The 26,168-nt window shown below is 40.2% G+C and overlaps 1 protein-coding gene across 1 annotated transcript in view; it reads right to left on the reverse strand.

The window, feature by feature from the left end:
* Nucleotides 1–5,627: 5,627 nt before the first annotated feature.
* Nucleotides 5,628–26,168, reverse strand: part of LOC311196049 (contactin-6-like) — a gene marked incomplete at both ends in the record, with an annotated part of 111,192 nt that continues 90,651 nt past the window's right edge. Inside the window, 11 exons of the mRNA XM_084269544.1 lie at nucleotides 5,628–5,722; nucleotides 6,419–6,587; nucleotides 7,821–7,933; nucleotides 10,673–10,859; nucleotides 12,006–12,121; nucleotides 12,671–12,905; nucleotides 15,736–15,806; nucleotides 19,377–19,526; nucleotides 19,619–19,777; nucleotides 20,648–20,765; nucleotides 21,106–21,281. Coding sequence (XP_084125670.1) covers nucleotides 5,628–5,722; nucleotides 6,419–6,587; nucleotides 7,821–7,933; nucleotides 10,673–10,859; nucleotides 12,006–12,121; nucleotides 12,671–12,905; nucleotides 15,736–15,806; nucleotides 19,377–19,526; nucleotides 19,619–19,777; nucleotides 20,648–20,765; nucleotides 21,106–21,281 — 1,589 coding nt within the window. The remainder of the gene's footprint in view (nucleotides 5,723–6,418; nucleotides 6,588–7,820; nucleotides 7,934–10,672; nucleotides 10,860–12,005; nucleotides 12,122–12,670; nucleotides 12,906–15,735; nucleotides 15,807–19,376; nucleotides 19,527–19,618; nucleotides 19,778–20,647; nucleotides 20,766–21,105; nucleotides 21,282–26,168) is intronic.

Here is a 26,168-nt window from a genome sequence, read left to right on the forward strand (position 1 = left end):
CGGTGTAAGAAGGCTTTCAAATAAATTCTAAACCCACTCAAACTGCACAGGCTTTAAATCTACTGAGGGCAGTGGGACACGTGAAAGATTTGTGCTGTTTCTCTTTAAAATCTCTGGGATGGCAGGGCTGCAGAATAGTGTAATTAAATCACGCTAGCACTGCTCACACACTCTCACATGTGAGGTTTACTTCAATGAGAGCCCCAGAAAATAGCCCTTAACTCCAATCCACTGGCGACAGGGGATTTCTGGCATCCTCAGGAGGGAAGGGCAGGATGAACAGGAAGGGGTGCACAGCCCGGGCTGCGATGTGGTTATGTCACAGCCCCAACAGCTGTGGGTTTTACTCCCTCTGGGCACCTCCATTTTTTATAAATCCCTGAAGCTAAGCATCTCATGGTTTTATTTTACATATTGCCATGATAGCAGTCCCACTGAGATCACTGCCGGAGACCGCAGGCATATTGCTTGGAAGGGAAGAAAAGGGTTGTGCCTTCAGAAACTGGCCTTGCAGCAGCGGTGTGGCTGGCAGCAATCTGTCCCTCATTGCCCTCTGTGTGTGTGGCTGGCAAACAAATAGGACTGTAATTCGTGACAATTTGTGTTGGGCTCTTTGCTGTGGGTCTGAATGTGTTGTGGAAGAGGAAATAATTGTTTGGAGGTGATGGTAGCCAAGAAGCTGTACATAGCATTGGTGGGAGTGCAGATGGGATGTGCACCAGCACTGGGTGAGGGCTGAAGGGGCATTTCATGCTTACAGAATTATAGTACTTAATAAATAGAGCTACACTTAGCAGGGTCACACCAGCCGTGTCCAAGGCAGTGCCTCTAACTAACCAGGACCATCTCCCATACTGTCTGTAGAACCTGTATTTACTCAAGCACAAATATTCTGTAAACTTGAAAGTATCTTGTGAAAAACTTGGGTACTAACAGGGATCTTCTGGCATCCTTTTGTGTTTCAGAATTATTCCAATTCATTCTCAAAGGATGAGGGATATTTGTAGCCATTTTTCAGCACTGAAATATATGGGCATGTATAGAATAGGTTAAGTAAAGAAATTATACTTTAGCAGTATTATTAATATGACATTTTAATTGCTACATCAGGCATATTTTCAAGTACTAAGTGCTAGGAACTGATAAAAAGAAGTTCATATTAAAAAAAAACCCAAAAACCTGAGTGATTGAAGCCATTTAGAGGGCTTTTTTTTACCATACTGTCAAGATGTCCAACTGACCTTTTCTACATAGTAAATTTCTCCAAGAAAGATTTTATACAGGCTATTTTAATAGCATGGATTTCCACACACACACATACACCACCTCCCCCCACCCCCCCCCCAATAGCTTTTAGATTAGATAATGATCAGAGCAAGAGAAATGCCAAATCCTTGCATACACCCTGAAGATGACCAGGGGCGGTTTTTTATATGTATGTATATATATACACACACACACACACACACACCATGTCTCTGCAATCTTATGTAAATTTTTAGACAGACAGACAGACAGACACTTCTGGACACATCATTTGCCATTCTTTAACACCTAGGGTCTGTAACAGTCCTGCACATGGCAGCCCTCCATCAGTTCACACTCAGTAGCTGGGCTGACGTAAGCTCTACCACTCCTTGGCATAGATAATGCACAGACCATGAGGCAATGCACATTCCCATGCTGCCTGTGCTTTCAAGAGCCCATCATCCTTGCAGCAATAGCTCCATAGTCCATGGCTAGTGTTACCTCATCCCACGTTCACCCAAAGTGGTGGCTGCACCTGCACTTGAAACCCTGTGTAGGGTTCTGAGGTGCTTCCAGGGAGGTGATGGCAGATGGTGCCTTGGAAATAGCAGTGCCACAACGGATCAAAGGTATTGGTTCATTCAGAGCAGGGCAAGTTCTGCCCTAACTTTTGCTTGGGAAGGAGGCAGGTTCCCCAGACACTCACCCGTGACAGCCCAGTGCATCCCAAAACCTCTCTGAGCAGATTAATTCTCTCTCTCTTCCACACAGGCTCCTGCAAATCACTGGAGGGAATTCTCTGCGATTGCAGTACAGTCAGATATTAATAAAACCTTTTTTTTTCTGCTTTTACAACACATTTATACGTAAGTGTGATTTAGAGCTCTGTGTCAAGTTGTCACCAGGGCTGCATTCCAATGACCTGCAGAAAACACGGGGTGTTTCTGCACTTCAGGATAATGTTGATTTAGGGGCTGGTACAATAGCACACATGGGCTATTTTATTTAGTTTCTTGGCATTCATATTCAAAAATTGCCCTATAAAGAAGGAGGAAGGCATTAAAAAAAGTTTAAATACTCTTAAATCACAAAGAAACATTGTGTTTCGAGTGAATGGAAACATTTGGATAGACTCAAAATTGCTTTTTTCATGGAGAAATATTTTGTTGATGTGTTAAATTTAAAATGAAAATCTCTGACTGTGACTCTTTTTCATTTTTTGGTACTTTGCTTAGGTTATCAAAATAAAATAGATATTACTCTTCTAGATATTTTAAAACTTAGGCTGGTCTGGCATTTGATCTAGTGCCTCTAAACCTGGTAAGACTGAGACTAAGGTTTCTTGCATTGGGCACCTTTGAGTGGGGTTTTTAATTCAGGTTCCTAAAATCAGAAGCAATGGAGTTTTTTTTGTTCCACTGTTTTCATTTTGACTTCTGGTTTTTAGGGGATTTATACTATTCCTATTTCCACACTCTGTCCTGCAACCATGAGTGACAAAACTATTTTTTGACTTTTTTTTTTCTTTTAATGAAAGCTGCCAGTCATCTGAACTCCTTCTGCAGCAGCAGCAGCTGCTTTAATAACATTTTCACATGAAAAGGAGAGCTGGACTTTCACTGCTTTGGGCAGCTCAGACATCAGTTCGTCCCAGAGAAAACCAAAAAAAGAATTGGGGAGCCAAAGAGAAGAAAATGAACCTGCACAAGTTAGAGGACTACACTGATTTAAGGAGGACTTAAGATTTAAGCCTACCTAGAAGTACCTAAGTCCACATTTAGGGAGGATTGAAGACCCTAACACTGCCTATAAGTTCTTCTCCCAAGGCAGAATAGTCATTCATTAATCCAGTTCTGCTCCAAGGGAGTTCAGCAAGCAAATAGCTTTACTCATCTAAATGATCTTCCTAAGTTGTCCCTCACTTTAAAAGGGGCTACTCCCATGGGGATGACAAAACAGGGTGAATGTAGCAGTTATGAGGTTAAACGCTGGAGACATAAAGAGCCTGATTTTGCAAAGTATCTTCTACAGTGAGAAAAGCACCTGGCAAAGACTGTCAGCAATGTGTCCAGAAACGAAAACAAATCTGACCAAATGATTCATTGTTTAGTTTCACTGCAAAGAAAAAACATGCTTTTAACTTCATTAGGGTATTATCAAGACTTTTAATACCATATCCACTTCTTTTTCTGCTGTTCTCTGCTTTTGAACACTGTGTTAAACTGCTTCCTAATAACTCCTGCGATTAGCATCTTTGTAGAAATCCCAGGGGACAGCCTTCTAAAAGTGACATTATATTTCTAGAGCTTCCCTGTAATTAAGCATCTATCAGGCCTTCTATTCAGTTGTATAAATGCTCTGCAGAAAAGCTGTCTTTGCTTGAATAGAAAGAGCTGTTTTGTTTAAACTTAACAGAAGGATTGCATTTATGTTCTATAATACAAGAATTTCAGCTTAATTTAACTGGAAAAAATACATATGCATTACTTCATGGACACAAGAAGGTCTGCAAGTGTGTTTCCATGGCAGAGGGCAGCTCTTGCTGGAGACCTGCTGGGAAGGGATGACACAAAAAGCTCCATCAGAGCTCCAACAAATCGTGGTCAACTCCACGAGAGGCTTTGCTGGATTCAGTGTGGGGATTATTAAACGTCACCAGGTGTGGGTGACATTTCCTTACCCACAGTAAGCAGCCCGAGCTTCTGCAGTCACTTCATTCATAAGACTGCAACTCTGCAGCCACAAGAACGTGAAGCATGGTCTTTTGGCTTTGCTGGTGCCAACAAGAGATGCAAATGCTTCATGGTGACCCCAACAACAAGTGAAATGCCTTGTCCTAGGGACTTCATATCCCTTTCATCCTCTGGAGTCCTTGAATCAACACTGGACACCCTTCCACAACACACCCTTCTACAAAGGTTTTATCAGCTGTGATTTGATTTTGCATCAGTGTGTGTGGCTCTCCCTGGAGGTCCAGCACATGGGCTCTGTGAGTAACCCCAGGTACCACAGTTTGGGTAGCTTCCTATATGAAGTCAGATTTTAAAGTCTCTTGCTGCCAATTTGGCCTCCCATATCCATGGAGAGACAGGGTATTTAATCTGCTGTTTGAAGGAATAGTAGCACACACAGAACCTCCTTCCTTGTGCCCCTTGCACATCTCCACTCCCATGTGAAACTTTTTCTCTTAAAAATATCAGGGGGAGGATTTGATTCGTTTGTAGTTGTGAAAAGTTATAAAACCATGATGCATATTTGACAATGGTGAAAAGAAAATGTGTCCCAGAGTAAAGCAGGAAGGAAGAGAATGTCCCCCAGTAATGAGATGAGACAAAATGACACCAGTGTGGCTTCACTTTTGAGTGATATCTACTGACTTGAAAGCCGTGCTCACTCTGGTGTTTACCATGCCAATAACTCAATAGATTGCAGGACTTAGTTAGAAGCTTTTATTTATATTTCAAAATGATTCAAATCAATGTTCTTCTCATTTGCCTTCGTAGCCAGCCCAAAGATGAATCTACACTTTCAAGCTACAGCAAAGAATAACAATATCAGGTGAGAGAGCAACAGAAGCTGCTTGAAGACAGATGTATTTCAACCTCCCTTCAAAAAAAGCATTCAGCATCTCTGCTGGTTTTGTTGGTCAGAATAGTCTTTGCATGAAAAAGTCCTTTAAAATGCCTTTCAAGATATGTAAAGTATCTCATATTATAAAAGGTACTGCTCTGTCTCAATCAGACCTGGTTCAAGGCTCACTGATGCCACTGAAAGTCTTTCTTCTGAATTGAATGGGCTTTGGGTTGGTACACATGATTTCTTTTATTTAAGTCTCCCTTTTCTGAAGAAAATAGCGTGGCACATTTCATATAATATATAGTACAACTCTCCCTGTCATACAAACAAGTGCAAAAATTAAACAAATACCTTTTATTTAATTGAAAGTGCTGGGGTTTTTTTTACAGCTTATACTGAAGAACATGAGATAAATAATATCCACATCAGAAGCAAGTGCAAGCCTGCTCTTCTCTCAGCTTGGCATCAGCCTTTCATGCCTGACATACCATGACACTGCAGCTGCAGTAAGAACTACTGCTTGTAAAAAGTTTGAGGCCACTCTCCTCCCAACCTCAAGTTATGTTTGGCACCACTCCATTTAATTAATGCATGGATATTTATCCAATCATTTCAAAGCTTATTTTTTAAAAAATTAATTTAATATTGATACTTAAAGTTCTCATAATAATACACAGCTTCTATGCCCCTTCCCCATCCCTACTATCATCCTTTACCAGGAATGTTGGTCATGGTGAAGTATTAAGATAAAATCTACACATGGTTTATTTTTCAAAGTCCATGGCTGAGTGTTGCTTTAGTCATCAAGGAAGAGGGTGCATAAGAACAGAACCCAGTAGCAGGATCCCAGGTGCCAGTATATGGTTTGCCCTTAATTTTATTCCTCTGGAGCTTAAACCTGTAAAAATTACAAGAATATAAAAGTAAACTTGTGTCAAAAGAAGAAAATGTTCTATGTATTCCAGCATAACAGTCACCTGGGTTCTGTTTCCAAACTGAAACGTTATTCACCAGTGTTATTTCTATTTCCTTATTTCTTTTTTTTACGTAGCAGCAGCAGCTCCACAGAGTGTGGGCCTGAATCAGCTTCCCACCTTTCCTGTGAATATCTACCTTCAGGAAGGTTTTGGATAATTTGTTGCAAAAACTAAGCTCCAATTTGCAAGTATAATAAGGTATTTATAAGGGCAGAGACTGGAGCCTGGGCAACATCCCCCCCCAACCGTGGAGCAGGGCTGAGGATCTGTCTCAGCAGCAGCAGCTCCAGAGCAGGTTCAGAGCCACATTACATGAGAGTAGCAGCTCCAACTTTAATAACAAAGCTTAGTTCTCTATTTAGTGTCAGCCAGGGCAGATGGAGACCTGCACTAAAACTAAGGTCACACCTAAGTGTTGTGCAAAACACTTTCTCCACTAATGAATGCAAGTTACCAGAGACTAATCTAAGTATTCCCAGCATTCCAAAGCAACGGGAGGGAGACCACCTGTAGTAATGGAAAGTCTGCTAACCCATTGTAGTTTTTAGAGGCACGGAGATTTCTTGTTATGCAATAACACTCTGGGGGGGAAAAAATAAAATTAAAATCTCACATACTTGATATTTTTGGAATCCTAATTTCCTCACTGCTGCTGCCGTCCCCACCATCACTGACTGTTCTGATTTCTATGAGATAATCTTCTTCAAAAGGTACCAGAAGTTCAGCTGAAGTGTTGTTTGTCTCCAGAATGTGAGTTTTGCTATGTCTGTTTTGTCTATACAAAATCTAAGGGAAAAGGGATCAGCAAATAAGAGTTACTTAATTTTTACCAGTGAGCATTTATAGTCAGCTTGAAATATTCATGTTGACTTTCATAATTATCACTTGTTAAGGAGTCTAGTGGTGTGCTTTAAAGACTTCCAGGTAGGACAGGGATTTGGACAGTAACATCTGGGTTTCCAATTGGGAAGCATGTTTCTATAACAAACCATAACAGACCCGGTGCCTGCTCACACACAGGTCTTCTGCTAATGAATCATTGAGTCAAGGTGCAAAGCAGATCGGGGAGTCTAGGCAGGGATCCTAAGGAGTATCATCAGCAATTTCCCTCCAAGGAGTCTTTCTTCCTTGCCAGCACAACTCTGACTGTGTTTGACTCCTTTCTCATGACAATCTTTAGACAAAGTTAAGTTAGAAAGAGCAACTGAAGGGCAAAGCAGGAGACACAGGGACCGCACAGTAAGTTCCACAGTGAGAACTTGTGCTCTTCACCAACAGAATGTACTAAGCAAGCGTAGCCTGGAAGTGGTAGGTTAGACACAAAGGAAACAAACTTAATAGTCAAGTTTTAAGTTTTTCCTGAGCATGTGGAGCTGCTCAAACACACTCACTAGGCTGGAAAAGAAGATAAAAAATTCTGTATAGACATTGAAATGCCTGGCCACATGAGGATCTGGATCCTGAGAACCTTTTCTCGTGTAAGCCTTCTCCATCTCCATTTTTACAAACCTTCAAGAGTAGAAAAGTCTTTCCATAAGTCTTTTGGGGTCAGAGGTGTTGCAAAGCAACTTTAAACTAAAATTCCTTCCCTTAAAAAATAGATTTATGGGAGTGCTTTTTACTTCACTCACATTGATCTTTACGTGAGTAACTTCCTATCTATTTTCAAAGGTACATTTATGAATTGCCAGAGAGAACTTTTAAATGTGTTTTATACCTGTCTTTAATGCTGAGGAGACTGTTCTCTCCTCCTTATATACATGTAAAACTCCTTTCCAAGGAAGATGTGAATGCAAGAATCTTCTGTCATTACAAGGGAAATGGGACAGGAGTTACCCAGCAGTGGGATAAAGAGACCCTACTCTGAATGAACAGATCTTCTCCCATTTGTACAAAGATCAGCCAACCACCCCAAAAACTCCAGAAAATCTCTGTTTTCCAGTCGCGTTCCAACAAGTCAATGTTTATATCTCTGTTATAAACAACATCTCTGATTAATAAGATGAAGAAATTACTTACTTTGTAGCCTAGCACCTCTGATTCATTCTCCATCGTTTTCACGTGTTCCCAGTTCAAGCAGATTTTGGAATTTGTCAGCTTCCAGGCGATGTTTGCTGGGGGTTGACTTGGTGCTTTAAAAGAAACAGCTGATGGTAATCACAAGATACAACTGAATATTAATTTGCATTGTGCAATTGAGTGAGCTGCTGACATGGAGGCAGCAAATGCATGGGTTGAATCAAATTTTAAGTTTAAAAAAATATATTTTCCAGTCCATCATTGCTCTCGTTTTCCTCAGAACTAAAGATCTATTCATAGCACAAAACCACTTACTGGGAGAGTTCGTTTTCGAAATTAGGAAAAGCCTGACAGTGTCTGACAGTTCGAGTTATACGTGATAGATTTTGGTTAAGCACTGTATTGTTCCTCTATCTGTATTTTAATGTACCAGGGAATGTTTTGCTGGGTGGATTTCAGAGAAAGCTAAAACGAAGTGCAAAATACAAAAGAGGAGATTTTCATAAGCCATGAGGACAGGTTACAAAGAGCTACACATTAAAGTCTCCATGTGATCCATCATGAAACATTGTAGGATTTTATAAATTCTCAGTACAATAGGCTGAGAGTAGCTTTTCAAAGGCTTTCTATGCCTAAGTGCCAGGACTTTGAAAATTTGCCTACAAGTGACTGAAATCGAATCCTGTGTGAACATGTGAAGTCCAAACTGTGCCTTTGAACTGTATCTCAGATTTAGAACAACACATTAGCTCCTTCTCCGTGGTGTGATCTCCTGGACCCCACCTGGGAGGACAGCACTGGGGGTGTTAGAGGAAATAAGGACTGGAACAGAAATAAGAAAAAGGGAGTGTGGTTTGGAGACACATGTGAGGCACCCAGACCTGATTTTAAAATGCTTAACTTCTGGGATCCTTCTTTTCTCCTTACAGTTCCTATGTACTGATGATTAAGTGATGTAATTCAGAAGGTACTGTTGATCTGGTAAAAAGCCATGATTTCTTTCAAACTTAAGTTTAAGTTAATGATGTCACTGTCATGTTTTAGGCAACACTTGGCCTTGTTGCTGTAGAATTGAGGTTTATCCTTGGGAAGTATTTCTAGCACCCCTATCTGATGAGGTATATATTTATGAATCAAAACAAGGACATCTCTGAAATCCATGACATGTAAGTGAAGAAGCAGAAGAACTGAGCTTCATCATGGCTCCCGATGGAGTAGTATATTCATGGAAGGAAGGCATCATTTCTAGATATGAACTTAGACCTTAAATTGATCTTAGATAAATAGGTTTCAACCAGAGTTGCACCTATTTGGCAAAAAGACTATTTTAGCATTGCCTAGTCTCTCCAATAAGGGCATGCACAAGACATTTTAGGAAGCCTGGACGATGAGTAGGAAGACAGAGCTTTTACCTTGAAGCTAAAGCTCCTGCTGTAGATGTACATTGTTTATATTCTCTTGACATATTATCTCTACTCATATTAAAAGTGCTTGCATCTCTCAGGGACTAGAGCTTAAAAATTTAATATATGGTTTTAAATATTAAAAGGGTTATTTTGACTTTAATTTTTAAATGAGCCATTAGCACAACCCTGAATTTGACAGAAGATGAAGTCAATGTAAAATAAAAGCAAATTTATTCCTTATATGTCTTGTCACTTGACTGCCATGTCTTTAACTTGTCTTTCATACACATACAAATATAGAAAGTAATAGACATAAGGTGTTTTTTTGGATGAAGAAATTGAAGTGTCTTTAAAAAATACCTTCTCTGGCCTTATTTTTGTTTATGTTAATTACATTAAATGGTAACATTTATCATTAACTCATATGTTTGTTCCTGCCTTGCTCTTAAGTAACAGCATGAAGCAGCACATAAACAAGAGGAGAATTGGTGGGAGACAGGAGAACTATTTCCCTTTTTGTTTATTGGGAAAACAGAGTCCAAGAAAAATGAAAATAAAACCCAGAATACTAAACCAGGAATGACTTTGGGGCACTCGGGTCCATAGCAGATTCCTGATGCTTTATGACAATTTTGCTCTTAGCAAACATTTACTTCACAGGTTCAACCCTGCAGGATGGTGCTCAGTGCTTCCTTATTGCCTTGAAGGATGTGCCCATGAAAACATTGGCTTCCTGAAGCTGCTTCTCACAATCAGAAGAGCATATGGTTTTGCTTCTCCAATTAAAAATTCTAAAAAATTAATGGCTTAATAGTATTTCTATGAATGAATCCCATATGCCACCTTCAGGAGTGCACAGTTAAAAAGGTCTCAAAAAAAGCAATGTATTTGGAGCATTTAATATTTTTATTTAAAAAAAAATACCCATATTCCCCCATCCAAATCTATTGTTGGACCTGTGGAACATCTTTCCTGTACTGCCTCAGCATCTCTTTTGAAATCTCCCCGTGTTGCAACACACAAGGAAATCCTTCCTAACTGTTGCAACTCTGTAGGAACACGAACACCAGGGTTATCTAATTTTGTAGGTGTACAGAATTCTTGGCATATAAATGGAATTGGGTAAATGAAATAACCTCCCCAGGTCTGATTTAAGGTGAGAATTTTGGCGCCCATTGAGACAGAACTGAAGCCCAAGATAAACGTCACATTAATGTCTTAAATGACAGAGAGAGGATAAAGTTCATGGTGTCCACAGAAACATTGCCAGGGAAGAGACAGAGAAGTCTCTTAGTTCCAGGTTCTGTTGCTTAATTTTACAAAGAAATTTGGGATCCACTTGTCTTTGATATTGCAACATTTATCAACCAGGGGTCACAGGAAGCTGAAATGTCACTATCACACTTGGGACTTTGCAGCATTTGTTGTGCAAAACTGAATACTCACGCGATTTTTTAGTGGTGACATTTACTGGGGTGCTAGAGGGCCCCGTCCCTGCAGTGTTGTAAGCTCGAACCGTTGCAAAATACACCGTGTTGGCTTTTAGTCCTGTGATGTTTTTGGCTGTTACATTCCCATTGACTCTGACTTTACCAGCTGTGCTTTCCTTGGGATCATCAGTCCAATACAAAACCTGAGAAGTCAGAACAAAGGACAGCAATTCATTGTTTTCCATCAATTACAGATTTGGCTGGGAAGCAGACTTGCTGACAATGAAGAGTTCAAGGAATACAGGATTTCTTTTGGATTCGAAACTAGGAGGAAATAAAAACAAGCATGAATATTTATAGAGAAGAAATGAAATTTCAGAGACTGAATGCCAATTAAGGAGGTAAATTAAATCCATAACTTTATATATGTCCAAAAGGAAACCTTTGATAAGGTGAGAAATCTTAAAAGCTTATTTGATTTTATGGTTTGAAGAAAACTTTAAAAGATACAAAGAAAGAGACAATTATCTCAGTCATCTAAGAGGTTTTTTAATTATTTTGTACCCTGCCTCTAGTTTTGATTCAGTGACAGCTACTTACACCAGGGATGCTTTTCTTTTTTTAGTGAGTAATTGATTTAGGAAGGTTTCTGTATTGTACAAGGCTCCTATTACTTTCATTGATAGTTTTGTAATTGTAGGCCAGAATTTAAATAATTTCTGACTTGCTTTACTCTTGGTTTAGCTTCTCTATAACAAAAAAGAAAAAACCCAAAACAAACAAAAAATTAAAAAAAAAAATGGTTTGCTGTACAAGTAGAATGCCCAGGAATTATACCTACCCCAACACGTGGGTAAAAAAACCTGCCAGTCATTAGTAAATGAGCAGGTGCTCACTACAACTAGGAGCCAGAAGCCAAAACCATTTCACACACACCACAGCACAAGCTTTGGATAGCAATGAAGTGCACTTATCCTGCTGTGTAAGCAGCACTGTGGGTCACCAGCATGCCCTCAGACTCTGGAGTACCCATCCTGCTCAGGTGGTGTTACAGTGGTGTAAGAAGAGATCAGCTGTGCTTCGTAGAGTCAAGCATGAGACCTTTTATAGTGGTCATCACTAATGATTAATCTTGAGGTTTTAATTTACATTACAAAGAGTCTGGGACAGAGCTGCAGCCCTGGTCTGTAAAGGCTTGTGATTATCTCAGGTGAAATGTTGTTAATGAGAGCAGGGTGAAGAGCTCCATTGTCTGTTGACTCAGAAGCAAGGGAGGAGGAACCAGAATACAAATGTGCCTGGGGAAGGGACATCTGTAAGGTGTCAGACACCAGAACCAGCTTCCTCACCTCATAGCCCAGCACCCTGCCCGTGTGCCTGTTCCATGCAATAGGCTGCCAGGAGACCTCCACCTCCGCTGCCGAAACACTCAGCGCCGAAGCTCCTGCTGGTGCTATCTGCGGCTCTGGGTGATGGGAGAGAACACAGCTGGTGGATCATTTCTGTTACCAAAGAGTATCATGTCAAAGCTGAGGGAGATTCAAGAAAAGAGATTCTGGGTGGAAAGGAACAGACAGAGACTCCTGAAACCTGATGTGAATCCCTAAGTTTGCCCCCTCTTTATTCTGGAACATCAGCAAAACTATAATTCTTCAAAACTGATCATTGCCCATAAATTGGGACAGATTTTCAGAGGTCAGTGGCATTGAGCTGTTTGAAAAGCTAGACCCTCTAACAGCCACACTTTCAAACATCTCCTGATTTTCCCAGCCCACTCAGTGGGAGCTCTTTGGGAGCAAAGGAGTTGAAATGCGCTGTCTGCTTAAAGTGATTCTGAAAATCTGCCCCCTGCTTCTGTTTGCTTCATTTCCCCATCTTCTCCCTCATGTCTCCTGTCAATCTTCAATGAGCAGCTTTAAGCAAGCTCCTTAATAACCCTGTGGAGATCTGTCTGATCATGTCTGGGACCTACTGATGCTACACAATCATTACTAATAAGAATAACATGAGTTACCGTCTTCTCCTGAGTAGACAATGGATATGGAGCTTAGGGTCCCTTCCCCTTCGTTGTTGTAGACACCAACCTTCACTTCAAAAGGAGAGAGAGGTGTAATGCTTTCATTCCTATAAACATATTTGTTTGCTTCTACTGAAGCCACCACTGCTTTTGTCCAGGTTGTTGAGCCAAGAGGACGAAACATGATGATGTAGCCAAAACCTTCCCCATTTTGTAGTTCTTCAGGAACTGGCTGTAGTGACAAGGCAGTCAGTCAATAAGCATTTGCAAGTAGACACTGTTTTAATTGAATCTTCATTCTCTGAGTATATTTTAGTGGTATTGATTTAGTTGACTGTGCCTTAGAGAAGATAATAATGTTTGCTCTATCAGTCAATGTAATATTGAAATAAAAATCAAAATAATAAATCTATTGAGGCAATCAATTTAGAAACAAAAGATCTGATCAGCTCCATTAAAGTTATTCTCTTTCAGGCATGAAGTTTTCAAAATTAAAAGCATTTCACTCAGCACAGGTTGTAGCTGAGTTGGGTTTTTTTTTTCCCCAAGTGGTATAGGAATGCTAATTTTAAATAAATGAGTTTTGAACAAAAAAAAAAGAGTCAGGAAAGGAGCAAATGTATATAGAGAAGTGTGTGTCAGCTGTATAATTGCCTGCATATGAGGACACTACTTACATATTTTTTTAGCACAAGTGAAAGTCTCAAGTGCACGAACATATCCCTATTTAAGTTGGTTTAGAACAGAGATGTTATTGCAAGTCAACATGGCAAATGAATGTTTCTATTAATAAAACCTCATGTCAAGATATGTATTAATGACTCACACTGAACAGGCAATTACATCAACACTGTATCCAGCATCAATTTTTTTGTTGTTTTCTTGGGATAAAAATACTTGTACATTGGCTGCTCAAAACACAAGAACGCTTATGAAAGAGAGAAAGATCAGTAGTACATGGAGGAAGGATGCATTTCTCAGCAAAACTTCATTTATTTTAGATGGTGGAAAAAGAGAGACGAAATCATAGTGGCACAAACACAACCCCTGAGGTGGTTCCATGCTCCAAGGTCCTCTCCTGTGGAGAAACCACTGGGAGCACTAACGTATATCAGAAGGCTTCAGGACACTGATTTGATGATATTTTTCTTCCTAAATTCCTTCCATTTCTAATAATAATGCTACCATGGCATATATAACAAACATGTCTTTCCTCTGATATTCACAGAATTTTAGGGGCTGGAAAGGACCTCCAGGGATCATCGAGTCCAACCCCCATATGCCTACTTCTATCTCTTTTCCAGTCCTGAGAGAGTTAAGTGTGAGTGATGATGGTGCACTGAGGGTTTATAAGAGTTCAAGCTACTTTCTAGAGCATTTAATTTGTTTTTGAGGCTTCTGTGACCTCAGATTTAATCAAGATGTTTAGTGGGTTCATCACAGAAAGCCAGAGAGTCATGTTCAGTGTTGTTAGCTTGGCATAATTAGTATTTCTTCTGACTATTTTTCAGGACACACTATGAAGTCCAATGGGATAATTTGATTGAGATCTCTCAGGTTGTTTTCAATTTTCATGTTCTTCTGCTCCCAAAGAGTGTATCAGGAGAGGAGAAAATGGAACAAAGCAGTGAAAGATGTGTATGGAGGGAAATTCAGTTCAGTGGAAGTGCAGCTGCACGCTGTTTGGGGCACAGAAAGGGGAAAGCATTGGCAACACTTTTTCCTCTAGTGGATATTTCTCCCTGGCAGGGTTCAAGGTCAGGTTGGACGGGGTTTTGGGTACCATGGGCTAGGGGAGGTTATACTGAGGCAGGGGTGGCATTTGGGGTGGGCTTTTGGGTCCCCTCCAAACCAGTCTGGGATTATTTTTTTTCCCTCAATTTTCCTCTATCACTTCCCTTCCTCCCCTAAAGACACCGTTTTTTCAACATACAGAGTATTCACTCAGCTGATGAACACCATCACTTTTAGTTGAATTTAATTCTTTTTCCTTTCCTTCAAACTGTACACAGGAGCTTGGGCATTTCTTTGGAGAAAGCATGAAGTCTGGGGATGGAGCAGACACCTTTCCTTGCTGAAGCTGAACCAGCAGTCTCTTTTTTTCTTTTTTTTTTCTTCCCCCTGTCCCCCCAACTTATAAAGGCAGCACTGTGCTTTCAGCAGCCCCATCCCAAATCAGGAACTAAACAGAGGTCACCTTGTGCTGCCTCTGAGACAGCCACATCTGATCACAGGATACATGAGAGGGCTGTCTGACCCCCACCCTCCAGGCTAGGTGCTGCTGGTGGCAGGGATTAGCTCCCACTTCAGTCAGATGTCCTGAGCCAGATTTCATTAGGTGAGTCACATTCACTTCATACCTATTTTTCGGTGTCAATGAAGAACCCAGGGGGTGGGAGCCTTGTTTTGGGGAGTTTTTCCATCAGGTTGAAGCCCCAACCACATACCTGCCCTACCACTGTCCCGTACTTTCAAGATGCTGCCTGCCTTCATCACAGCACCCACGAGGATGCTGCTGGGTGGGTGGAGAAGTAGGGCTCCTTCCCACCCCGCTCACTTGCTGCTCTCTGACATGACCTGTGCTCACCCGTTGCAACTTGTAGTATGGTATTAACCATTCTGAAAATGTATATTCTCTCCTCTCACTGGAGTCCTGGAGAATTAAAGGGCTCATCTCCTTTAACGCATAATAGGATATGTCTTGTCAGCACAGTGTTCCAGAATGAAAAACATGTAAACAAAAGTATGAAAAATGTTAATGCAGAAAATGGCCAAGCAGATTAGTGTGCTAAGCACCTCCTGTACAATGGAGATAAGAGGGTTATAGAGACTTCTAAACATCTTTACAACATGCCTCTTAAACTGTTTATTTTTATAAATTGTTGGCTGTAACACAGAAAACTTGCTGTATATCTTACAGGCTGTTTTCTCTGCAGATGCAGGGTGAAATCCAGGCTGAGACAAAGCCAATGACCAAAAGCCTTTGGATTTCAGCAGGGTTGGGATTTCACCCATGGTCTCTTCCCCATTAGACAGCTTAGGTTAATTGAGCTAACAATTACCTCCCATGTGATGACCAGCTCAGAACGGCTCCCTCCACCTCCGCTGACATTTGTTGGTGTCACGACAGGAACTGGAGAAGAAAAGATGTTGGTGCTTGCGACTACCCACCTCTTCTGCTGAGGGTGGGTTTCATCAATGGCATGATTAGAGATTTTCCTAGCCCACATGCAGCTATGCTGCCTTTCCACACATAGAACAGGGACTATATAATATAACAGCACATTTTAAATGAACTGAAATTATATTTACACATTTCCACGTTTCTAAGGCTGAAGCCACAGATGTATTTGATACATGAGTACCCTGGTTCAAAAAATTAATTAAAGAAGCTAGTAGAATCAAGTATCTGACATTATTATACCTCATCAACTAATTGGCAAAATGATGTTCCATTCAGACTGTAGTCGCAACACTACTGATTTACTAATTATGCATTTGTTCAGTAAACATGTTGGAGCAATATATTAATTTTTTTAATTGGCTGCACACTTTTCTTAGAAAACTCAAGACTTGCAATTTGCTTTTCTGCTTCTCCCAAGACTATAAGTGTCCAAAAGTTCATTGATTAGAGTTTGAATTCCCCTGTGTTGCTCCAGGTGTATTGCACCACAGGGACAGGGTCAAGGTCAAGCACTGTGCTAGGGTTCCAGGCTGAAGGGCTTCTCGTCATTCCAATGGCTCACCACATCAACCTAAAATCCTTGCCAGTGTTTGGAAAGTGGGTTGTGATGTAATGGATGGGATTTAGACAAACCAGCCTTGTTCTTACTGTATATAGCTCTATAGAGCTGCTAGCAAGGATGATATCATGTTCCTTTTTGGCTGCTGGAGAAATACAAAGAAAGAGGACAACCATCGAACTGCCCAGGACAGAAATCTCTGATAAGAGGGTGTTTGGTTTGTTTGACATTTCCAAAACCTTGGTACTATTTTTAGAAACATCAAAATTGTTTGCCATTCCCTTCATTCAGCTCCCACTGCTTGAAAACTGGATGAGACAAGGCTGAAGACAGGGGCAGAAATAGGTGGGACAGTTCTATCTCAGACACTTTTTCAGAGATGTTGGCAAGTTTTGCCATGTCCACCTGCCCTTCCCTATGTCTTCAACCCAGTTTTAGCCCAGCTGCAGTAGGCAATAAAGGCAACGGCCCTTTATGTTCACAGAAACATAGGTGAACCCACCATCACTTCTAGATTCAAGTCCACACCTAAATTTTTATCTGATTTCATCCTCTCTAGAAATGTAAAACCTTTACAATAAGTTTGTTGTGCAGTCTTAAAAGTGAGTGCAGGTGAAAATGGACCAGGCTATTTTGGAGGGTTTAGCACAGGTATTCAGTTTTGTCACTCAAATCCTGTGTCTTCATGCACATCAGAGGCAGATCATCTAAGACTGAAAAGAACAGCATTAATGGGAAAAAAATGGCAAAACAGACTTTCAAACCTCATGTTTCACTGTTTCATGAACCAGTTGATGCTCAATTAGTTCATGTGTTAAATGTGTTCAGTGCTCACTACATTTGCATGGGGAAAGAATTCGTACTACTGCTCAGCAGAGCCTCAACTGGGTCAGAGTTGAGAAACAGATGAAAATTTACAGCTGAGTGCACCAACAGAGGCTCAATTAATTCTCAGCTCCATTTTAATGAAATGAACAGTGGCTCATTTGCATCCACAAATCTACTAATGTTCAGATTTCAGCTGGCAAAATAGCTATTATAGCAGTGAAGTTCAAATTCACCCTTTCATGGCCAGTCTTCTGCCCACACTGTGGTAGTGGTCTCAGTTTCCTATTCTGATTTTAAAAAAACCCAAACAAAACCAAACCAAATGGGTACTTCTCCCACTGCACACAGTGTTTTGAGACAGAATGCTTTGCAGCAGTGAAGGGGTTAAGCAAGTAAAACCTGAAGTGAGCCTTTCTACTCCTTTTGTTATTGTAAGGAAATAATGTTCCCTGTGTTATTGCCATGATAAATAATATTAATTTTATTGTTTCTCTTTCTATCCCTCTAATAAAATAAAATGAAAAAAAGCTTTAAAAGATGAAAGCTCTCACTGACTGCAAAGGTGGGTTTGAATTTCAGACTTTACAAAGCCCCATGGTAGCAACAGCGAGAAAGACCTTCTCAAGACTAATTTTGACTTCATGATCAATCATGTGATGGAGAACATATATCTGTGATGCTCTGCTGGGAAATTTAGAAAATCTGGCCTCTTCCTGTCTCTAGTTTTTCTTTAGCCTTCCATTTTCACATTGCCTCCACACTCCTTGCATGTGAAGGTTTCCTGTGCTTGTCCTGCTGGAGGAAGGGGCTCTGTACCAACTGGACATGGACACCTAAGTCCAGGCAGGATCATTTGTCCAGGATGGAGGATCTCAGGCTCTTTCCTTTGCTTGGGAGCAGCCTGCAGTCTGCTTTGCTGCCACAGTGGCCAGGCAGTTCTGACTGCTGATAGGACTCATTTGATGTCTCCCTGCACCTGAACAGATGACAAAATCTATCAAAATTGGTATTCCAAGAATCAAAGTTTTTTTCTGATGTGAGAACCCAGTATAAGTTTTTTTTTTTGCTTCGACAATAGGAAAAAGAACTTACTGAATTTAACTCATCTGATTTAATACAGTTTGAAGTCATTCTGCCTTGGGACAAACACTGTAGCATTCTGAGAAACAAACGGATCCCCCTTTCCAAGGCTATGTGTAGTTTCTGCTGTGTAATGTACAATACTGTATTTTGAGCTCTGCCTTGACGTGCAGCTTGCCAAACTTCTGAGCATGGCAAATGAGATAAACAGAAAAGAGAAAGTGGATTGTAAAAGCTGCTTCCATTTCACTGCTTTCTGTTCTACAAACCCTGACTTTATAGGTGGGAGAGAGCTGATAAGCAGGGAGGGGGCTGGAGGAGACAGACACATAAAACAAACCAAAGGTTTGGGCTTCAAATAAATTGTACCAAATTCAGTAGTTCAAAGGACTGACAGTGTCGGTCATCCAAGAATGACTCTTCTTCCTATGAGGTTCCAGGCTCCAGAAGATAAATGTGCAAAGGTTAGACAGACAGATAGCAAGGATCTCGCCCTGGAGTCTGTGGAAGCTATTAGTTTCACCGGGCTTTGGATACTGTAATTTATTCCCTCCAGTTAAAGCCAATATCCTGTCCTTACTGATGCTCAGATGTCAAACACCCTCTGCAGCAAAGGCATTTCATGCTTGTGCTAGGACATGCTTTATCATTTCCTATGCAAGTCCCTGAGCAGGGTTTAAACATGGTTATGATTGGAAGAAAACAAACGTTGCTCCTCAATTGCTTAACTGAAAATTTGTGTTCAGGCACAGGGATTAGGTATTTTGGTACATATTAAAAGGACAAAGCATGGGCCAGCTCCAGACTTAATTGCTGGCCCAAGTGAACCCCAAACCGGAGGGAAGAGTGTATGGTACCTCAGTCAGGTGCAAGCACCCCTTGCACCCCTAGTGCAGATGTGCTGTTGTGGAGCCATAGCAGCCAGACTAACACTCCAGACAGATACATTGGTAACCCTTAAGGAGCAGGTGGTACTGCCCTAGTGCAATTCTCCCACTCAGGAGCTGGCAAAGTGCCTGCGTGGAGAGGACTGACAGAAACTAGGGACTTACCTGCTGCTTTAGTTTTCAGTATTGCTGATGGTCTGCTCGGCTCCCCAATTCCAACACTGTTGCTGGCAACCACACGAAACTCATACTCAACCCAAGGGCTCAAGTCAACCACTGTTGCCTTGTGAGTCCTACCGTTAACAACTTCAGGAACTAAAGGTAAAATAAACATGTCAAGAGAATTTCTTTTTGGAGTAGTTAATGGGATATGTGAAAAAATACAAGGCAGCTCTCAAATCACTCACCTGTTGAAACTGCCTGCCATCCAACTGAGAAAGGAGTCCTTGTCTGAACACTGTAGATCTGGACTGGACTATTATTATCTATCCCAGACTTCCAGGATAACACAGCAGTTGTGCTAGAAATATGTTCAACTTTAAGATCTTCTGGTGGACCTGGGGGGCCTAATATGATTAGCATTTTAAGATGAAGTTATTAGGAAAAAAAAGATTCATTGTTGGGTCAGGTTGGGCAACTCTGAATTTCTCAAGTCAGTGGAATTATTAATGAAGCTGCAGTTTTATTAAAGCAATACAATCTTTAAATGATGGCTTCATGTCTGTATTACATTTCTTTCTAATTAATGAGGGGTCTTGAGTCAGGAAAATAAATGTCTTTATGTTACTAATTGGAAAATGACAAACAAGGGAAAGATGGGGTTTTTTTTTGTCTGACAAGGAGAGTTACCCAGTGTGTCTTTTGATGAGCCACCCAACATTTTTGGAATTCTTATTGACTTTAATAAAAACTGAGGTTTAGAAATAATGCAAGATGGGGAACTATATGGTTTTCTGATTGCTGATAGGGCTTAGAGGATCTGCTCCCATCACAGTACTGCTCTTGCTGCTGGCAGTAAAAAGATTAGGTAGTTGACCACAGAAAATAATTTTTCATATTGTCTCCAGACAGTGGAAAGGAACAAGGTCTCTTGGGGTTTTTTTCCAGCCTGCACAGTAACCCAGGGATGCCCAGCAAGGAGCAGATGACGGCAGTCCGCTGCAAGTAGACTTCCCCACAATTTGACCTGCGTGGCCAGAAAAGTTTACCTTCCAAAGAACCCATGGCAGAACTGCACAGACCTCCTGGGGTTCCCTGCACACTAGTATCAGGCTGGTCAGAATCTCAGTCGGATTTTGGGGCCAACGGTACATGAGTTACAACATCTCACTACTGAAATTTTGAATCGCTATCCTAGAATCCATTCAAACAACAGCTGCTGTTAAGAATTTCTAATTCCTCCAGAAGATTTATGTGTCTATGTTTAACAGACATACCTCTTACAATTATATCTACTGTTGCAGATTGACTGTCTAAAATCGTTTGTACCAAGCACACATATTTCCCGGAATGCTGCAGCTGAATATTTCTTATCATCAAATCCCCAGCAGATTCCTGTAGATACAAAGAAAGTAAACTAATCACTCACAACATGCTTTCCACACTGGACATTTTTATAAATTGCTCAATATTAATAACAAATTCAGCTTTTAAATTAAAATATTCATAGCTATCATCAGTTTCTTTCATGTGGACATTTTTATTATGGCTTCACAAATAACTCAAGCGCCTTTATGAAATTTAAGAAAGAAAAATAAATGGCTGCAGCCCTTGTAAAGAAGCAGTGATTTGCCTTGCATATAAATAGCCATGTAGGAATTATGATAAATATTTGTGTCGTCTGAAGACTGTGGCAAATAGTTTCATTAAGCGCTGAGGAGTTCGAAAAACTTACTCTCCCAATCCTTTCAAAATGATGTATTCCTCTATTAAAATCAATTGTGCTGCCGTTGAATGACCATGTGAATACCACATCAACGGAGGGGTCATGAGACACCTGGCACGGGAGGACTATGCTTTCTCCAACTGTTACATCCATGTTCGAAGGGGGAATAGTAATTATGGTCCTTTCTGTGGAGACAAAAAAAAATTTCCTTTTTTTATTAAGATGCTTATAAAAATAGTAGAACTTCAATGAGGTTTTGTACCATTTGTGAAATGATTTTAAATTGGCCCAAATGTCCCATAATAAAGAAAATTATCTCTAATACGGTGATGATTTCGGAGCACTCTTACCCATGTGTAGCCTATTACTTCTGCAGTACCAACACAATGAGCACAGCGTGTGCCTCTGAGAGCGAGCAGATGTCAGAGGCAACATGCTAAATTAGTCATATGTTACTTTGCGAAGCCCATAGTCAATAGATATGATTTCAGCTGAAAAAAGCCCAGGCTTCATTATTAAAACTGTTAAAAATAGACCCACGGTTCCTCAAACTTGGAAAAATCTCTCCTTGCAGGAAACTGCAGCAAAGGCGAAATTCCTCTCTGTCTCCGCTTACTGTACACACTGAGATCCTTAATCTACATTAATGTAAGTAGTAGTTTACTGCTCAGCATTGCTTATGTTACAGCTTCAAAGAAGGTATCTCTGCAGACAGAAAAACTATTTATGTAATCTTTTTTAACCCCTTGCACTGAGAAACAAACTCGCAGCTCTTATTGAGGGAAGTGGTAGCTCACTAGAGGGGAAAGAAATAGGTTTATATGGCTTCACTTTTGTTGATATGACTGGCAGATAGATTAGAGATAACAACCACTTTGGTGTAAGCAATTCCCTTGAATAAAGCTTTTGTGCATGAAAGTGTTATAAAATGTTGAGAATTTAGAGGCACATGAATAAAATGAGAGCAGAATCTATTCAACAATATTAATACATTCTGAAAATAATGTGAGGTGAGGAAAAGAAAATTTCCACAAGCTTTATTAGCTCAACATTCATTCTGGCTTAACACCGTGTGTTAGAAATGGTCTTGAGAATTCAGGATTTTGGATTTACCTTGGTTCCAAACAGTCGATGCATGGTAGGGCATCCAGCCCTTACCTTCAAACACATTTTTGTTCAGGCTGTCACCACCACTGGAGTCACTGATGGGTATGTAGGTACAGACAGACAATATGGGGTGAAACTTGAAGAGCGTCTTCCCAGCACCTAGATTGGGCTGGGGAAGTGAATGTTATGGCAGTGGTCAAATAGTAACAGAAGAGGATGTTGTGTTTTCTACTGACCTTTTAAAAAACAAACTGGATGTCATTAGTTCCAGTGACAGACCTGCTGTGGGTGCCAGGTAACGCTTTCCAAGGAAAACCAAGAAAGAACTTGTCTGATTTTTCTTGTTATAGACAACTTAGATGGTGTTTTTCCTGTCATCATTAAGACAGTGTCAGAGGTTCTCATTGTGAGTAAAAGCTCAGGTTTGGAACATGGTTTCTTAGATTTCTCTGTGTGCTCTGATTGCTCCTCACAGACGTGTAAAACTATCATTGTGGCAACTCCATCAGTTTGTCTGAAGTCAAGGACTGCAGAAATGTGAAGGCCTCATATGACTGTCATGAAGATACTCGATCATTAGGTTAGAGAAATCTCTTCCTCTCCCTTGAAGCAGTGTGTCAGATGCAATAAATTCCAGATGATTCAAGGGCCATGTTCTTTGTTGGCACAACTCCACTCATTTCAGCACACGCTGACAAAGAACTTAAGTCCATAAATCTCAAATGAAGTAATTCCATTGTGAAGTACAGGTAACTTTTGTAGAGTAATATTGAAAATATCTGGGAAGTACAGAGAACCTCCACAAAGGTTTTTTTTTTGCTTGCTTTTTTTCTCCTGTACTTCTTGTTCTAGCAGCTGAGAGAATTGCATGAATGACACTTTGAGGAGAAAATTCTATATACTTGCAATAATGCTGTGTATGTTAACAGAAGAAAAAAGAAATAATAGACTGGTATACATTAAAATTGGGAAGGTGCTTTCATGATAGCCAGAATTTCTCTTCATCACTAGCAGGTGGAGAGGCACAATCTGCTGGCCTGATTCGGTCCTCAAACTCATCATCTCTTCCCCCAAAGCCATCCTGTAAGACTCTCTCCCTCCTTAAGTTGACAAATCCTGTGCACCTCTACACTGAGCTGTTGAAGCCAGTGAAATATGGCATTGTAAAAACAAAGTCTTCCCCAGAACACCATGGCTGATCTCAAATTGGAAATTCTACATTGCTCTGAATGTTTATGGTACTCTTCCATTTTTTTCCTGAAGTCCCCTCATTGGTAAGCTCAACATCTGAATGTGAGCAGACAGTGGTTACAGCTCTCGGCTTCCCCGGCCTCTTGGATAGATGCCAAATCCTAAGATGAGGTCCTTGCTCCAGATGTAAATTACTGCTAGTATTTTATCTGTCTTGCTAAAAACTGACTTGGATGTATCTTTTTTGCACTGCTTTGCTGACATCCTGAAGATATCCTTTCATTTGTTCCTCTGCTAAAGCTCCAAATCAAGGATAAAATTCACTTTTTCTGCTTTGGTTTACTCAGCTTTAATAAAGCTTTGCACCACTATTGAATTTTCCACATGCCAGGTACTTCTTGTCCTTCAAATCTGTCTTTATCTACCCTTTCACAAGACCCACATCACCTATGCTGCCACAAGACTTCAATGCCATCTCATTTTGTACCTCCTGCTTCTCTGTATTGGATGGTTGGTCACCAGGATCAGTGCATTCTGACTCTTCTGCAATGCACTGTGTGCAATTACAGCATTCTATAAATAAGTAAAATACTATAAATAAAATCAATTTATTTCTATGGAGAGGTCGAAGTAAGACTAAGCAAGAATGATACAAATGGGATTGCACAGAATTTGTAATCAGATTCAATAGTTACATTCTGAAACCCATAGAATACAAATAGAAAATGATGTCCTGGTTTTTGTAAAATCTTTAAGTCTCCATCAGAGGAGCCAGTTGTCTACTGTATAGAAAGGGGCCAGTAGCTCCCCCTGGGTGCAATGAAACTGGCTGGGAATTTTTGGACACTTTTCTTCATCAGCAGGTTCCAATAATACTACAGTTGCCTCATTAGGTCTGTCATCTAATTGCTTTTGTCATTATTTGACCGCACATTCAAAGAGATCAGAAATAATATAGTAAATATTAGAAGGAATAAAAGTTCTAGGCATCATTTGTTAAAACCTGAGGAATGCCTTCTTAGGGAAAAAGATAAATATTTAGAGGAAAAAAAAGCATTTTATGGAATCCTCTAGAGAACCAGTATTTTGGAGTATCAGAACATAAAGGTTTCTCCTCGTAGCACAATGAATCTCGATAGTTATCTGCTGTTAGTTTTATAAAAAATCTACTTTCTTCTTGTCAGGAACCTATTTGCCTCCACCAAGTAAACGTTGAAAACTGTCTTTTCATGAATTATACCAGGGTTGAGTGTGAGGCATGCTTTTCAGTGCAGCTAGCAAAAAGAAAAAACCCATTTTGTTCTGGTATTAACATCCTCCCGTATCTCTTGTTCTAGCCTGCTCATCTCCAGCGATATCACTGATGTAGAGTGGTTCACTTGGGCGATATTTTCTGCTTCTTTTATGGGGTTGTCTTTAAGACTTCCACCTCAAATACTTTTAAAAGCTTCTTAAAAGCTCTTGGTTCTACGTTATCTATCTATCTTGCTTAGCAACTGCAGACATGCATTATATGGCAAATCCCATTCCAGAGGAGAAAATAGATAAGATGTTCTGAGTGCTGGAGGTATAATAAAGACTTCTCACACAAAGAATAAACAACTCAATGAGCAGCAATAAACTTAATTTGCACATTAGATATGCTTTTCCAAGTTCTGACATTTCAGTTGAAAATAATGCTGAAGCAATGAGGCCTATAATTGAACAGCCAAAACTTCTCCAGAGGGGAAACAAAAACAAATGTTCCCTGCAAACAAGATCATTTTTATACTGTGTTGTTACTCAGTGTTTTAATAAACTTCATAAATGCCAAACAAAATATTTTTTTCATGTTTTAATGTGATTTTCCCATATTGCTCCATTAGGATGTATGTATATGGTATGTGAAATGGTACATGATCTTAATAAAGTCAGAGCTGCCTAAACCCTAAACTTTGTGGTTTATTCATTGCTAGCTGGGCTGTAACATCATCTCAGATTACACATTGCCCTGCATCAATGCTAATTGCTCTTTCATAATAGGAGTATGAAAAAGATATTTTGCCAGATGCAGTAGGTTAGGGAGGAGGTCGTGCCTGCAGGCTACAGTAACTGTTCTGAATTCATTGAAAACAAGAATATTAAGAAAAAAAAGAGACTTACAAATTACAGTTAATAATGTACTCTTCTTGTAACTACAGACATTATTATCATCAGCTGCTTTGCAAAACTGATACATGTTTATTATCATCTGAGAAGTTTCAATGTTAACTTGTCCTCACTTAAATTCAACAAATACAAATGCTTGTGTTGAAAGGATCATCCAGGAGCAAAGAGGAAAAAAAAAAACATGCTGCATTTTTTGTGCCAGTGGTCAAAGTTGAGAGAATACAGAGCATAGTAATTTCATAGGCTGCTCATAGGAGTATCTATACAAACAATAACATTTCACATACTCCAGCTCTGGACTAGTTCACCTGGGTGATAAGTTTGTAAAGATGCTTTTTCCTAATGGAGATAGACCATCCTTCATCACAGCAAACATCTGAGGCAAAAGGCTGCTTCGGATATAATGTACTTTAATGTGTTCCATGGTGTATTTAACTGTGTTTCAAGGAAGGGTGAACAGTTCTGCAGGGAAGACATTCCCCTGCAGAGCATCCCTGGTTGGGATCAGAGCCAGGGTGTGCGGTTACACCAGAAGCTCAGCCCCAGTGCACACAAAGACGCAGCTTTGGAGGGAAGGAGAATTACAGCATTTGGAACCATTTGGTATGATGTGTCTCCTAACCAGA

This window comes from Gallinula chloropus (genome assembly GCF_964237585.1).
Source record: "Gallinula chloropus genome assembly, chromosome: 12".
Lineage (NCBI taxonomy): Eukaryota > Metazoa > Chordata > Aves > Gruiformes > Rallidae > Gallinula > Gallinula chloropus.